General features: G+C 43.0%; 1 protein-coding gene across 2 annotated transcripts in view; it reads right to left on the reverse strand.

The window, feature by feature from the left end:
* Window positions 1-1,134: 1,134 nt before the first annotated feature.
* The window catches only part of kcnh1b (potassium voltage-gated channel, subfamily H (eag-related), member 1b), a 47,640-nt gene continuing 31,254 nt past the window's right edge, over window positions 1,135-17,520 (reverse strand). For both annotated transcript variants that reach the window (XM_071504702.1, XM_071504703.1), the window contains exons 10-11: window positions 15,448-15,644; window positions 1,135-7,008 (exon numbers count right to left, since the gene is read on the reverse strand). In XM_071504702.1, the coding sequence (XP_071360803.1) occupies window positions 6,160-7,008; window positions 15,448-15,644 (1,046 nt within the window). In that variant the 3' untranslated portion in view covers window positions 1,135-6,159. The remainder of the gene's footprint in view (window positions 7,009-15,447; window positions 15,645-17,520) is intronic.

Genomic DNA, 17,520 nt, shown 5'->3' on the forward strand with positions numbered 1-17,520 from the left:
GGAGGGGAGGAGGGAAGAAGCTGCCAGCTCTGCAGAAAGCTGATTCTTTTTTTTCCGTGGGGGAGGTTCAGGGATTCCCTGTTGGTTTGGAAAAGATCCAGAAGGAGGAGAAGCAGCAAGATGAGTTCAGCTCAGGAACACAGAGACAGATGGAGGCAGATTCACAACAGAGCAGGAAACTGTTTGTAATGTAACTGATTTAAAGAATTTGTACATTTAAATTCTAAAGACATAAATGATCTTAGAGAAACATCGATCTGGATCTTGTTGTTGAAGTGATGACGCACAGCGACGTGTCCTGATGGAAGAAGATCATGTTTGAGTCACAGATTTATACTCAACACTCTCATTAGAAACAATGAATGATAATTAAACCATGACCACACACAATACTGGTCTGTGATTGGCTGGCAGGTACACACACCAAAAATAGTTTCACCAAATCAGAATTAAGTTAAACGGCAGGTAACCATAGCAACAGAGCTGACAGCAACTGGCTGGTGAAATTAACTGTGATAACAGACTCCCAGGTGTTTTCCACCTGGTTCATGACTTCAGGACACCTTCTCATGCAGCGTCAATTTAATTTATTCACGCTGTGCAATTTATTTATTTATTTAATTACTTCTGAGCCCTGAGTTCCTGAGGTCTGACCCTGTTAACGCGTAGCTCCAGCTGAAGTTACTAACTCACACCACCTGATGTCAGACCCAAGTGTTAGTGTACGTGATTTCAGTAATAGAGTCTGAAGAGTCAAGAATGGACCAGTTTAATACAGAGGGATTAAAGTGTAAAAATAAAGTTGTGAGTGTGAACTCTGTAATAGAGGTAGATGTCCATGTGTTTCTGATTATAAAGCAGGTTTAGGTTCTATATTAATACTGTGAAAGTATCAAAGCCTCAGTCCACAGAGAAATGCACACAGCCTGTATTCAGAAACTGAGCCTTAAAACCAGCCGTCAGGACTTCGGGAACTTTGTGATGTCACTACAAAGCAGTCACAGCCCTCAGCCACACTCCAAGCCCCGCCCACCTGGACCCACCATCCAACCTTGCAGGATTTGGTTTCTCTGAGTGTTGTAGTGAGCAGTAGTTAAATGAAACCAATCAAAAAACAAACAAAAGTACAAAAAGTACAAAGTATAAAATAATTTATTGTTGACATTTGATGTGATTTGTTATAAATACTCTTTGTGCTGATACAGATTTCATTCCTGACAATAAGTGAAGAACAAATTAAGAATATGTGTATATCTGTGGTAACAAGGTTTCTCTCAAGCTTTTCCTTCAAGATGTGAATCTCCAAAACAGTGCATACATGATATTAATAAAGACTTTGTACCGTCTCAACATTGAGGTGCTCTTCATGCACAGATGGTGGCCGTTAAATACATGTGACCGACAGCAGAAGGTAGTAAAGTTTAGAGAGAATGAAACCTCAGAGATATTTAAGAAGCAAGGCAAAGTCAGCTCAGGTTCAGTCTTTCCTTTATAAAAAAGAAACAAGTTTCAGACACCAGCGTCATGCGGGGATGACAGACGACCAAAGTGCATCAGTGTCGATAACCGGCGGTGCTCGTGGGACAGCGTGAGACACACAAAGTGCCACAAACAACAACCAGTCTCTCAGTACAAACAGCATACATGGCAATAATTGCATATTATGACAATACATTTTATATCACAGCTACACAGGATACACAAGATACCAAAGTCAAGACAAATGAACATCTCAGATTATCATTTAGACATTTCAGGTGAGTACATTTTTAAATGTCAGGTTACATTTCCTCTGATGAGCAGGGACAAAGCATCAAATGTGTTGTGATGCTCAGAACGTTTGACATTTTACTGCTAAAGTTTTCAGTTGTAAATGGATTTGACAGTAATTGTACATAAGCTTAGTTTTGCTCTGTTATCATGTTTGCAGATGATACTCAACTTAAAGCTGAAGAACGTAACTTATAAAAAGACAGGATTTTTTTCTATGTTATCAATCTGGTGGATGTTGGTTTAGATAGACGTGTTCACGTGGTCATGAATGGCTACATTTTTGTCACATGGACTGGCTCGGCTACGTGGACACAAAGTATCACTAGCGTCATTGCATTCAGCTGCAGTTTCCCTAACATCCACTAGATGCAGCACTACGAAGACCCAGACTGCTTTGAAATAAAGACATCAACTTCTGTCTTCAAATACAAAGTTCAGCAGGAGGTACAAGATTCAAGTATGTTTGGGGGGTGTTTTTACCTCCATTAACAGGTGTCAGCCTGTTGCACTTAGCTGTGACGGTTGCTGCCCGTCTTGTCTTGACTCCACCTCTCTGTCTCCATATCAGGTTTTCCAAGTACAAAGATGGTGACGAGCAGTAAACCAAAACTCCAGGATTCAAAGCAGAAACCTTCAGAAACCTGTGGGAGACCCCAGAGATGCTACTGAAAAGTTTACACAGACTGTGGTGGGCAGTATCACGATGAGGCTAACAGCCACACAGCAGGAAGTCGGTGGAATACCCATGAAGGAATAAAGCAGTAATGTGAAAAAAAAAAAAAAAAATGGAGGTCAGCACTGAGCTTTATTGTTGCAGATCAGCTGCATTCCTCAACTCCTCCTCGCTTTGAACACCTCCAAGGACATAACTTAACATTGCTGCTGTGTCTCAAATGCGATACTTCTGTCAGTAAACTCACATGTAGTACATACACTGTGTACACTGTGTGCACAGCAGTGATGCCGTAGTGCATTTCGACAGGGTAGTGCTGTCCCAAATCAAACACTGCCATTGTGTGCAAAAATGATGATCGCAACATGTGGCTATTATCCTTGATTGCCATCTTCACAAGTTTGACATTACGTTGGAGGTCCTCCCCTTCTGCTTCGTAGCCAAGATGGCGACTGCTGAGGAGAGAAGTGTCCACTGTTTACACTCGATTTTTTGACAGTTTGATCTGTTGATCCGGGTTCTTACAGTGTACTGCATGTTGGCATATAAGTGTGAGTATGGATGCACGCCATTTGAGACACAGCATATTTTATAAGTTAACAGTGGTAACTTACTTTCCAGCTCTTGGCTGAACAGGAAGTTAACACAGTTTATTCAAACAGATTTGTATCATTGACTTTTCTCTTCTGCGGAGCAGTTTATGAGCTCGTCTATATAAGATTAGAAGGTTAAAGATGGTTTGGTGAGTCAAAGTTCACCAAAGTTCAAAGAACTCCATGTAAATACGTTTCAATTTCACATTGATTTTGCCACTGAAGTCAGTGACTTCAATCTGTTTCTGTCTGGAGTTTTGCTGTTGTGTCCGGGCTGTGAGAATAATCTCGAGATGACGAGCTGAGATGAGTGAAACCAGTCAGTGTTCAAGGAGAAACATTGCATATAAAATCATTAAGGTTTACTGTGCTTGAAAGCATTGAAGAATCGATGGAGGCACAATGAAGATGTCAAAGTTAAGACCAAAGAAAGAGCTGGTGAGCTGCAAACATCCGCCAGGCTTCAAAAGCAACGTGGAGGATCGTTGTGAGACAATCAGCGGCGTTCAGCTCAGTCACTCACAACTCTCTGAGGTGTCTATTGGCCGTTGTGACCTGCAGCGTCAACCAGTGACAACAAAGGTGTCGTTGTTGGTTAATAAATGACAACAGACGATGGATCACAGTCGCTGCTGTCATCGTTCTGTGGACATTTGTCCAGAGGTGAAAACGTGGAGAATGATTCAGTTCATCGTTTCACCTTCGCTTGTTCCTCATCATGTTTGCACTGCAGGTGGTTTAGTTGCTACAGGTCGTCACTGTTTTCACTGAGCCCTCAGAGGCACAACCAGCGACTTCTGGAGAGAAAACGTCCTCCACCAGTGGACACTGACTCAAAGTCACAAGGAGGCAAAAGTCTGAGGAGACGTACGACATCTCTGCCAGAAGAGGCACTGACTGACGTGCACCTCAAACACCTACCCACACGACTGGTGCAGATGACCCAAACACACTGGTGACCTGATTTCTGACCAAAAAAAATTCACTTATTTTGTTTTGGAGACTTTCTGCCCTCTAGTGGTTAAATATTAGTTAATACAGCTTTAATCGTGAGTGAAATCTTAACAGTGTATCTTTCAATAAATTACGAAAAATGAAAGCCACTTATTTCATATAATGAACTCGTGAAGCCATGTTGACTCCAACGTGTTTTAGGTAGAGCAGGTTTTTATGACTTCAGGAAACCGTCATCAGACTGTCAGTGTCCACGAGGAGAACCGGCTGCAGTCTTCGGACCGGACTGTAACATTACTGTTTACAGTGTTCTGTAATTCCCCAAATGCTCAACTCCTTCATCCACTGTGACCACGTGTGTTCAGCACAGAAAAACTCACCAGCTCTGATCCACACTCAAACAGCGCTGCACTGATGGTTGTCATTTCAGAAGCTAAACTGGAAATGAATCTGACAGACCACAGACCGAAAACTAAAACCAATGGACTGGTTTTGGTTGCTGATCGAGAACTCCAAGATATCTGTGATACCCCATGTCCACCAGGTATTTGAACAAGATCTGTGTCAAGATCTGGATCAGGGAAGAGGTGTTAATACAGGTGACATTTAACTTATATGTCACAAGTGTCTGCTGAGAGAACAGCATCACTTCCCTTGACCAAAGATGTGTCCTGTTTGCTGAAAAGTCAGTCAAACCTTCCTACCAAAGGATGGAGACAATGAAAATGTTACTTAATACCTGACAAAGGCGTGATCAGATGTCATTATCCTGTTAACATGTCCAGGTACAGATCCTAGGTTAATACCAGGTGGAAACATTTAGACTGGGGTCTAAATACTATCCATTTAATTTAACATTAACCATTTCTTTAGAAGACGCGACTCAAAGACTATATGTACTGTAAGTCCAAACATATTCCACTTAAAATTCAGATGCATTTAGGCAAACATATTACGAATTAGAAGCATCCTGTTCTTTAAACTGAAGAAGTCACATTATTGTTGTGTTTGAGGTGTAAGATATGATCTCCATTTAGAGCTGGAGACTTGGCAACATGCAAATTTATAAAATGAAATTAAAAATCAAGACTAGACCATCTAACTTCCAGCTCTGCGCAAGAATTAAACATCAACATCAGAAACATTTATGGCCTCATTTTCACTGTTGCTTTAAATCCTTCACATTCATTCTGGACATATAAACGCTGTTGATCCCAGTCATCAAAGACCTGAAGTCTGTACACACAGTGTTTTAGTCTGCATGAAGGTGGTGACATTCTGTTGCCTTCTCTGTAATAAATCTCAAATTTTCAGAGGAAAATGATGCTAATGCCAGTTAGCATGTCTCACCGAGCAAAACTGCTGACCATCAGTTGAAAGATCTGGTCCACAATGTTCTTGAACTAGTTCAACAGCCTCCTGATTGGACTGAAAGGCTGTCTTTTGACTGGCGCTCTCAACAACCAGTCACATAACGTGGCTTTGATATGATGATATGCAGTTGTCAAAGAGTGCAACTTTCCAAATGTGTAACAAGTGAAATCATGGACTCCACTGAGTTTTAAAGGTTTGGGAATCTGTAAAAACAAGAATGCTTGTCAAATTGACTTGTTATAGTAGTTTGTCTACACTGCAGCAGTCTAGCAGTCTTGATAAAAACCCAATGCAGTCCTGTCTGTAAACCTTTTGATTGAGAGTGCAGACAGCCAGTGAGAGTGAACCCTTCAGTATCAGGAGGCTCTGAGCAGCTAAACAACTTTTATGGACCAGACTTCATGAGACTGGGTCAAAGTCACCACATCACAGTGCAAAGTCCTGTTTAAAACAACAACTTTAAAGCCATCTGTTATTATTGCCAATATCACGTGAAGGTCTGCAGGCTCCAGACCCTCCTGAGGACCAAAGGTGCCATTGTGACTTTCATTACTCTTTCTATAATCTCTGATCAAGCAAAAATCTGACTTATCCTCATTCCAGTTTGATGTCATGTCAGTCTGCAACGTCTCGAACAGCAGAGTGATGCTACTAATGTACCAAAGTGCTTTTGTCTTCTGTGTGATATCGTCATTGACCACCATCAGCACAGCTTCACACTGTGGTCAGAACATGACATCTGAAGGCCAAATTGTTCAAGTTTGATTCCCACGGACTGATTCCATATTCAGTCTAAGAGAAGCTGTCCTTATCCGAGTCGGGGGAGGGCGGCCGTGAGATCTCAAAGAAGGAGCCCGACGACTTCCTGGATTTGAGCAGACGTAGCATCTCAGCTAACTGACCCTCCAGAGCTGCCATGCGACTGTTCAGAGATCTGATATCTCCTCTTAATTCTTGTTTCAGCTCGAGGAAAGAGGCTTGCATGCTCTGCTCTGGTATTGGACAGAAGACTCTCTTCTCCTCTGACTGAACTGGACTCCTCTCCTGTGGCGTCCTGGCATCGCCGACATTGTCCAAACGGAGGTCACTCTTTGTGATGCCGCTGTCGCAGGAGTCGGTTTTCTTGAGGGACATCTCGTCATGAGACTTAGTTCTATCGGGCAGCGTCTCCATGGACTCAGCCTTGGAGACGCTGCTCCATGACTCGGCCTTCACGACCGACTCCTTGAATCGTCCCCAGCCTTTAGCTTTGGGCGGTTCTGCAGATTTGCAGCCAGTAAGGTTTCCGTTTTGGGTGGCAGGAGTGTGGAGCATGACTCGGCTGGAGGTCCTGGATGAAGAGGATGTGGAGGATGTTGAGGACGTGGTGGGTGTGGCTGGGCTCTCTGCCACCATGACGATACTAGTGGAGGCCAGAACCTCTGGACCTTTGGGCTGCTCTAGGTGAACGACACCTTTTTCCACGTCACTGGTACCCGGACCGACCCGCTCGGCGGCAAGTCGGGCCTCCTTCTGCTGTCGGAAACGCTGGAAGAGTCGTCTGACTGGGTGGTCTGGAGGGAGATTCAGAGGAGCCTCATTCTTCCTCTTTAACATCTCCTCCTCCTCACGTTTCACATCACTGATCTTTCGGAAGACGATCTGTTCAAAGACATAAAACCAGAAGATCAGAACAGTTTCACCTTGTCAAACAAGTATCCTCAACTTCAACTTCTTTAAAAATTCAAGACAAAATGATCAAAGCCTAGCTACAGGATTTGTGTTGGAGGGTGGATCTCTGTGACTGTTCAGGCCTTGTACTGAGAAGTGATGTGACTGAACTTCCAAACAGAGGTCCACACAGGCCTAAAAACTTGTACATGACCTGAAAAGGTGATTCTTCTTGTCAATAAAAAGGCCTTAAAATGGCCTTGATTCTGCAACTGAGTATCCTAACACCACCTGAAAATCTTGGGTGTGTAGTGGATTCAACTGCTGTCTCAGACCATCAACTGGGTGAAGAAAATCTGAAGTTCAATTTTAGTGATTTTTGACACATGAATTTGTGCTGTTGTCCAATGGCAAAATGTCTCGTCAGTGCTGGTCTTTGTGGTCAAAACAGAGGAAGCTTATTAGCTGTGCGTCACCTTCCAGTTTTACTGAACCTCTTCTGCTGCAGAATAAACTGCTCCCTGATAGAGACTTACACACAGAAGACAGGAGAACATGATACATGATAACGCAGCTTTTAATAAACTGTCAAAACGTACTGTCCCATTTGTGACCAGGCTAGCATTAGCTTGCTAACTGAGAGTTGGAAGCCAGCTAGCGTGGAGAGCTAGTGACTGACTGCCACTAGTGTTCTCAGCTTGCTAGCATGTTAATTGAGCCTTGAGGAAACCAGCAGGTGACACGCACACTGAGGAAATGTTTCGTGTTCCGAGATCTGAGACCAGATCTGAATAAGAATCCCACCCAGAGCCTCAGGGCATCAATTAAAACTGTATGTGCAACAGTGTCAGATGGAGCACTCACATCTGAAAGTGTGTGGACTGAGCATCTGCTTCTGCTGTTAAAACAACAGCTCATCCATTATTAAAGAAACATCTCTGTGCTGAACAGAGCTCGGAGACCTGATTGGAAAAATTATGTAAGAAGCCTTTTCTCTACAGCTTTGATCCAAATGTCAAAAAAGGTATAGATACAGACCTTCATCCAGATATCTTTACTTTTGTGTGTAAAGACAAACTTGAGAAAAGAAATCATCTAATTCAAATATATGTGATGATGTGAGTCTGTGGTGTGAGGCCTAACTTAAAGTTGTCTTTCCAGTAAACAAATAAGTCCTCAAACATATCATGAGACGTTGCTGTTAAAAATAATATTCTATTCATTTTGTATGAAATTGCTGTCAGTGTCTATTCGCTGCATTATGACTTATGGCAGCTAGATTCCTCATTCTGAGCAGATTTCACTGGATGATGATGGACAGATACAAACAGCTGTATGGTCCTTTAATTAAACATCTTCAGGCTGTTTCTGCTGCAGGTGATGCAGGAGGTGAAGGTTACAGCTGACCTCACTGGAAATCGATGTGTCAGACTCCTAACACACATTAATGGTGTCCAGGGACTGTTTACTACATGTGACCTCTGCTGAGGCTGACCACTGAGCGTCTTCATTCTGCAGTGACAGCGCCGGGTCACGGCGACAACAGCGAAGAGACTTTCCAGTCATCAGCATGTCGAAGCCTGAGCCAATCAGTGAGCTCCTGACCTGTTGAAATTGGATCGTGTGGACGAAGCAGAAGCAGAAGCAGCTGGACGGTGTTGTCAGAGCTCACTGAGGAGAGGACAGGAGAGGAACACGGAACGTGAGAGAACTGCTAATCCTCAACCTCTGCTGGCCTGTTTCCTCTGACAGAGCACATACATCAGACTGCTGCTGCCGTGCTGTTTGTAATATACACCAGGCTGAGACGCTTGGCTGTAATGTACATAAATCCCACAGTCTGCAGGGACTCTAAACATTCACAGCACTCTGTTATTACAACCTCTAACCAGCAGCAACTGATCTTTTTGCCAGTTGTTTTCAGCTGGAACAAGTTGTGGACACATCATTGACATATCATCAGCTGATGTGTTGAACTTGCTTCGACATCCAGCTCCTGACTCCTGAGAGTGAACCAGAACAGAGAAGTTATCTGTAAATAAAACTGAATGTAGACTCTGGGTCTGAACAGTGAAGCTGATGCTGAAGAGCCTTAAAGCTTCATTCTCTCTACTGACCATCAGGGGGCGACTCCACTGGTTGTAAACAGAGTCTGATTGTATTGAAGTCTATGGGAAAATGTCTGTACTTCTCACTGATTTATTACCTCAGGAAACGTTTTCCTGATGAGTTTATGTCTCAGTCTCTAGTTTCAGTTCTTCTTAAATACATCATGATGTTCATTTTTTTAAATTATGGTCCATTTTAAGGAAAATAGACCATAAAGCAGGGGATGCATTAGGGCGGGGGTACTGTGTGATAGACAGACTGTACCACACAATCAGGATAGAGGACAGAGCAGGTCAGCTCCACCCCTCACTCCTCCTCAGCTCCACCTTCTCCTCCAAATATGGTTTCTTCTGGTTTCAAAAAATCAAGATGATGACGGACAAATTACAAACTGGAGGCTTCAACACAGCAGCTCATAAACCAGTGGGTGATGTTGGTCCAGACATTCACTCTCTGTGCTGGAGAAAGCTCCGTTTCTAAAAGTCTCCGTTTTCAGTTTCTGTAGCTTCAACCTAAATCTCTCAGCATCATTATTCTGCTCACTCATCTCTTTCAGCTGTGTTCTCCTGCTGCCACTACTTCACATTAAAAGCTTTCCAATGGGAGGCTTTTATTGTGAAGAGGCAGCAGGACATGTAATGTGCTTATTACAGAATTAGTGGAGCTTCATTAGTGTCATTCATCAATAAAACAATCTACACAGTCACATACGGACATATTCTGTGCTGATTGTTCAGCAGGTCAGTTTGGACACTGCAGTGAGCTGAAGACAGCAGCAGACGACAGACTCCGACTGTCTCTGCAACACCTCCTACACCTCATCCAGGTAATCAAAGCCTTTCACCTCGACGTGCTGTGAAGAAACACTCACACAGTGGCAACTCGCCCTGCGTGGTCACGACTACCTGCCTTCCAGTGTCGGGTCCTGTCAGCGCCCCCTACAGGCTGCACTGCTCAATACGCTTCAGGAAGTCAGGTGAGATAGTAAGAACAGCTGAAGCTTTTATTTATTGTCTTGTTTAACTTATTATTTCCATGTTTTTCTTTTGTCCCTAAAATCATTTCCTGCCCATGTTTTTCAGACTCTTGTGGCTGAAATGAGTAATTACAAAATCAAAGGGGCTCTGTACTAACCAGAGGTGGAGCTGAAAATGTAAAGTTGCTGGAGGGATGTTCATGGAATCATTAAAATCTAAAGGGTTCATCTTGTGGGGAACAGGAACGAGGTCAGGATGTCAGGAGGAGTACATCCTCTGGGAACCATAAACATCCACGTCCCAGTTCATGTAAATCTTTCCAGGAGTTGTTGAGATATTGTGGGGACGACCAAAGTGTTGAATGAGGTGTCAAAAAAAAAACAAAAAACAAAAAACTGAATATTTCACCATATGACTTTTACAGAAAAGAGGGATTATGTCACCACATTTCCCATTAAAAAAAAAAACAAACTCAAGTGTTAGATGGATTTTGTGAGAGCAGATGTTTTGTGTGCAGCTGCAGCTGAGTGCGACTGTGAGCGGCGTGGAGGCTGTGGTCTGAGGGTTTGGAGGTGAGAGCTGCCCTGGCAGGTCATCTCTCTTCACCAGCGTCATTATTGCACAGCCAAGCAGAACAGGACACGCTGGCTTTCACATCGATTTACAGCAGAGACAGAGAGAGTGGGCAAGAGACAGAGAGAGAGAGGCTGTAAAACTAACAGAGCGAGCAGCTTATGGCTAACATCAGTGTTTAATACGTCGTCTTCCTTCCCTGCTCTGCCCTGTGTTTGTTTCCTTCTGATTTTGCAAACCAAAGTTCACACAGACAGTTCAATAAAAACATCCTGCGTGATTTTGTCCACGTTTAAACCTGATGAACCTACTTCTTTTGGAAAATGATAAATAATCTCAAAACTACCGGCTGAGTTTAAGATCAGGGCTGTAGAATGCATGAAGGGGGATTTTCGTTAGTGTGTGATAAATGTGATGAAATGAAGGGTGACTATTACAAGGAATGAGGTTATCTCAATTAACACAGTGATGGTTGTATTCAACTGTAATTTAATCACTGATTTAATGCATCACGCTGAAGATACTGTTGTCTGCAAAAGTGTGAGAACATTCAATATTAAATAGGTGAAAAGAAATAAATGCAGCAGACATAAAACATTAATGTTAATGTCATGAACTAGAATTCTCACCTTGAGGTTGTTTGCCTCCGCCAACAAGTCCGGCTGCAGTTTTTTAGCTGATGAATTCTTAAGTTATGGCCAAAGATATGTTTTGTGAGGACAGAGTGACCTTTGACCTTTGACAATTAAAATCTAATTCATCTCATTCATAAATCTACTACATCCTTGAGTCCAGTGGACGACTGTGCCACATTGGAGGGGATTCCCTCGAGGCCTTCCTGAGACTGGGACAAATGGACTGACGGTTTGTGGCAAGCATACGCTCACCCACCTGTCACTCAAAGAGGCCACGCCCCTAAATTATGCATAATTTTACACCTTAATAAAATGTAAACAGGTGAGTTGTATAAATTCAGCCGTACAGGTGTCATGAAGGAGGAAATGATCTCTAGAGACCAGAACAGTTTCTGTACCAGGCTGTAAACATGTTTCTTTCTGCTGTAAAGTTGGACATTTGAACATGGGAGTCTGTGGGGACTGACTCACTGTGATCTGAGGAGGAGTATTTATAAGTCTGAACTGCAGACATTTATAGAAAAAGAATTCTCATTAGGTCACATATGGGGATGTATACCGGACTCTCTTCACTTCCTTTTCCTCTGAGATGCCTCCAAATAAAGAAGTTGAGTGTGTTCCAGAAGCAGAGGCATGAGATCAGGTGTCAGGTGTTTTCTCTTCATAGAAACAATAGAAATTATTTTAGTTTCTGTGGTTTTAAAACAGTTTCACTTCATTTCAGTTAAATGTTTCCTTTGTTTCATCACATGGACCAAGTCAGAGGCTGACGACCGATCAGGTCGTCTGTCAGCAGGTTACTATGACCCGTAGTTAGGTTCTGTTGCTAGGCGACATCTAGTGGTCGTAGTGATGATGACAGGAGCAAAGGGAAAAGTGCGGTGACGTAGTTTATAGAGCGACAAAGTCCACGTCAGGAGGAGGTTGGGGTGGATGGATGGATATGACCCAGGAGAGCGTCACTGTGACTGAGCTGAGAATCAGACACAGAGGTCGGGAACACGAGGTCCTGATATGATGTTGATGGATCACTGAGGAAATCTGTGCATTGATCGTGGTCGTTTCCATCAATAGAGGGTCTTATTAAATTGACCTTTCAGGGCTCAAGGACTCGTTAACTCCTGCAGCTGATAACCAGAGAAGAAGAGGAGCAGCAGAGCGACACAGACACACAACACTCTGCTGCAACAGACGCTTCATTACACTCTAATTAAACCTTTATCAAGTCCAACATGTTCGTGACTTTAGCTAAATTAGCATGATGCTAACAGCATCAGTCTGATCTTTATCAGAACATTAGGACTGTTTTAAAGGTCCTGTCAGCAGAGGTTGAATTAGGATTTGTGAGGAGGGGGAGCCTTTGTCCAGTGACGTTGGGGGGGTTTGGTGTGGGTGGGGTGGATTCCACAGACCACACTGTGGACGATTTCTTCAGTAGAGAGTAGAAAGTAGTTCCAGTGAGCCTGTAGACCTGAGGACGTGGACTGTCCAGAGGCTAATGTTTCTAATGGACTCACTGTGAGTTTCATCAGTACAGTGGAGCTGAATGAAGTTAAGTGTCTGAAAGGCCAGATACCACGAGGCAGAAGTGACATTTTCATTTGATTTTAGTCTAATTTATTTATTGTTTTGGTGATTTATGCAGCGACACGTTAAATGAATCTGTGGGAAAGCAGCAAACTGAGAACTACCTGTGATCCTGTGACTCTCCAGAGGAAACAACATCTGGACTTCGGCTGAAAATCAGAATCACCTCCTGATGGTTGTTTCCTCCACCAAAGAGCCAAGTTACAGGAAATAAGGTCACAATCTCCTCTTCCTGAATCACAGTGTTGAATAATGGACAGAAGTGTTTTTGCAGAACATTATGATGTCACAGTGAAGTTGACCTTTGACCTTTTAGATATACAATGTCATCACTTCATCATTTTATCCCTTTAGATATTTGTGTTAAATTGTGTCATAATTTGCAGTTGTTGCCAATAATATGCTGAGGTGTGAGGTCACAGTGACCTTGACCTTTGACCTTCTGAGCTACTGAGACATGACGTTCATGAGAATGGGATGAACAGACGTCTGGACCACACAAAAACATAATGCTCCCCCGACTGTCGCTGGTGTGGAGGCATTAAAACATGTAGCAACAGCTTTGATGGAGAATCTTTGGTTCCACTGATGTCACTATGAATCTGTGAGTAACAGCTCACCTGTTCACCTGTTCACCTGGTCACTGAGCAGATAAGATCCTGCTGCTGTGACACCACAGCTCCTCTCTCTGTCTGCACACAGTGTGGATCCTGCTGCTGAACAGGAGCCACAGTCTGAGCTGGAGACTGAGCCCAGCTCTGATTGGCTCCGGCCAATATGTCTGTATTTGTAAAAATATAAAACCTGCTCATTGAGTCACAGGTACGATCTGATGTGTAAGCAGAAGATTGACGTTATGTTCTACAGGTCGTCTGTGTCCTCTTCAGCCTGACTGGAGAGAATGTCGGCGTCAGACTGAGCAGAGTGTGTGTGAGCTGCAGCAGTGGAGGTGTGAACACAGCGCTCCGTCATCATCCACCTCCACTCTGTGACATCACACCTGCTCTGTGCAGCAGCACGAGCTGACAACACAGCAGCTTATGTAAAGTCTTCAGACGACAACAGACCGAGCTGCAAGACGATCCGAGGTCACATGGCTCACACACACACACACACACACACACACACACACACACACACACACACACACACACACACACACACACACACACACACACACCTGCCTGTCTGTGTGTGTGTTTTCTGTCCCTTTGGTCTGATTTGAGGAGATTTTAGTGTTTTATTCAGTCACAGTAACAGAGTCCTGAACAAAAGACTCATTAAAGCTGCAGATTTTTGCATTTTCTTTATAACAAAATAAATGTAGTAAATCCATTTCAGCTAATATTAATACTGTGAAAGTATCAAAGCCTCAGTCCACAGAGAAATGCACACAGCCTGTATTCAGACACTGAGCCTTAAAACCAGCCGTCAGGACTTCTGGAACTTTGTGATGTCACAACAAAGCAGTCACCAAGAGGCTCAGATCCTCTCCTCTGATTGGCTGACTGACCTGTTGTTACTAGAGCTCCAGAGAGAAGCCTGAGAGAGGAGATGTAAAACTACAAGATCAGCTATATTGCTCCACCTTCCTCTATGTGATGTAATACTACACCACTTTATCACACTGACAGTAGAAACCTTTCACAGTGATGCACTGACAAGGGTTCGTTTGTTTTCTACTCCAGCGTACCTGTGATGAGCTACTTTCCTCAACTTGTCTTTTCCACACAGTGACGTAGACAAATGATCTCAGCAGTGTGTGTGTAGCTGCTGAGGGTAAACCTGTAAACTGAGCGCTGCCTTTTTTATTGTATTTCCCACCACAGTAATGTTTGTTTTTATGTTTTATGAGACACATTAGGATTTGTTTTGTGTGCTGTGAATACAGACTCAGAAAAAGGAGATTTACAAAGCTCTGTTTTGTTTCCCTGTGTTGTTCCTTTTATATCTTTTAAAGCTACATCCACACTACTGCATTTTCTAAAACAGAGACTTGGAAACGCTGCTGGACCCGTTTTAGTTTGAAAACTCCTGGGGTGTGTTTTAGTTTGGACTTTTGGAAACAACGATGTAGACACCCACCTTCTAGTCTTATCAGCCTCAACGAATCCTTTCCTGATTCGCCACACTCCTATCGCATGACCCTTTTCCACTGAAAAACGTCGCCATGACCACCTCACACTCATGAGATACTTTTCTTTCTACCGTTGCTGTTCATCGTTTTGTAGAATCTTCTGTAATTAAACAACCAACTGCAGAGTTGACACATGGCTGCCCCGTGTACGTGAATGGTCACGTGATGTGTTTTCAGTTGCGTTAGTATGGATAGAAATCATTACTCATATGGAGCAAAAACACGAAAGATTGTTTTCATTTTAAAATAAGAACTCAGTGTGGACGTAGCCTAAAATCTCAAGTTGTTACTGCACTGACATTTAAACACCAGTAGGAAACTAATAAGTCTTTTATTACCTGACCCATGAAACTGAATCCCACTGTAGGTTGTGGCCTGTATCATAAAGTGTCACCCAGCGAAGAGAACTCACCCTCTTCCTCAGGTTGTAGGTGAGGACCAGGTTTCTGGCGAAGTGGTTTGCGAAGTTGGAGTAAAACTCCAGGACCTTCTGCAGCTCGTCTCGTTTGATGATGTGGAGGTCGCAGTAGGTCAACGCTCGGACGTTGGCGCAGGCCTGAGCCAACGTCATCTCCTTCCAGAAGACGTCACCGAACACGTCGCCTTTACCTGCAGACAGACACAGTGTCATCATCTTCCACACAACATCTGAATGTTTGATATGTTCCACAATTTCACACAAATCCAATGTAGTTTAATTAGTTTTATTAATAATAATACTGATAATGAAAGAATATATACAGTAGAGATATTGTGTGTTATCAGCTGTGGATTTTGAGGCCATGTTGACGAACTAAGAGTCCAAGGGGCAGAACATAAATGATGAATAGTAATGGCCCGGGACCTGAGCCCTCATGGAGACAAACTGGTCTCTGGATGTAAGGTGGGACCTGAACATAAGATAATGTGTCTGTGACACCAAGCAAATCAGTCTAACTGATCCAGCAGCGGTTTGAGGCAGAAAGCAGATCCAGTTAGTTTTAGTTACATTTAGAGCTGCAGCTAACGATTATTTTCATTATCATTATTCTACCCATAAGTTTATCTATTAATTATAAATAGATAAAAACATCCATCCCACTTGTGTTTTGTTTCATCTGAGAAGGTTCAGAAATATTCAATTTACATATATAAAACACAGAAAATCAGAAAATATCAATATTTGAGGACCAGGAAAGTTTTTCCATAAAAAACAACTTTAACAATTAATTCGTTATCAGAGTATCTGCCGGTTCTTTTTCTGACAAGAAAATAATCGATCGACTGATGGTTGCAGCTCTAAAGCTAAGAACATGGACGGAGAACGTAATGACCACGTACACCCAGAGTGAGAGCAAAGCAGGATGCTAACATGCTGCTAATGCTAACTCTACACTTCCTGTAGCTGCTTTTCACAGTAAAAGTTTTACAGTGAAATCGTGAGCCTAATTTTTACTTTCAGCATCCAAGTGTATTTCAGCAGTCGTCCACGTCGACCATCAGTGAGCAGCTCAAAGTTCATGACCTTCACAGCGTAAACTGATCAGTGTCGCGTGGAAAGAACTGCTCGTGCAGCCGTGTTGGACTGTTTCTGACACTTTTGTCAGTGTCATCACAGCAGCTCCAAACACATCCGACCCTCAGTGAGCAGCCCCCCCTGCTGGAAACAGGTAAAAGCCTGGATGTTCTCAGATCGTACTGTCAACAGCCTTGTAAAGGACAGGTTCAGAGTTTTCCTTGCTGTAATATTTCCAAATACACTTCCAATGTTAGTGACAGAAAACACAAAGAGGGAAAAACTCTTACTCTGGAAGATGCCAACCCACTGAACTAGTATCTAACCAGGAAGTTGAGACAGTTTGACGCTCGTCCTGTTGTTCACATTCCTCCCAGCAGAGGAGAGGTCTCCTCTCTGAAGCCTCCTCCCTTATATAAGTGAAACATGAACACGGTCGTATGTAAATCCCACGTCGGTGTCTCTCAGTCACAGACTCTCTCTCTTCTGTCAGGCTGATGAGGAGTCAGAATCATTTCTCTGACAGTTTTTCAGACTTTCTGAGCTCATCATCTGTCACAGCTGTGTCTTGTCTGTTTGACTGATTCTCTCTCTGGTTCATTTCTGCTGTGAAGTCGTTTCCACTCGTCATGATTTTATTTCCTCTGTGGAACATGTGACAGCAGCCTTCAGGAAGTCCAGCAGGTCCAGCTGCTCTGATCAAACACTTGTCTCTGACTGACTCAGGCTCAGGCTGGAAACACTTATTGTCAAGATACCTCCAACTCTTTCAGACAACATTTCTAGAAAATAATATTGTCTTACATTCAGGTCAACGTCTTAACTGGTTTGACTCAGTCTGTTAAAGTTAGAATCTGAAACTTTTCCTCATTAAAACATCTAAAAACAACCAGACCTCTGTTCTACATGTTGTTGAGCTGTGTTCTTCATCATCACTAATGTTTCCATCACGTCTCAAACAGAGAATCAGTGATTTTAATCATGGTAACG

This window comes from Trachinotus anak, unplaced genomic scaffold (genome assembly GCF_046630095.1).
Source record: "Trachinotus anak isolate AG129_WGS33_773 ecotype Australia unplaced genomic scaffold, CSIRO_AGI_Tana_v1 ptg000019l, whole genome shotgun sequence".
In the NCBI taxonomy this organism is placed as follows: Eukaryota; Metazoa; Chordata; class Actinopteri; order Carangiformes; family Carangidae; genus Trachinotus; species Trachinotus anak.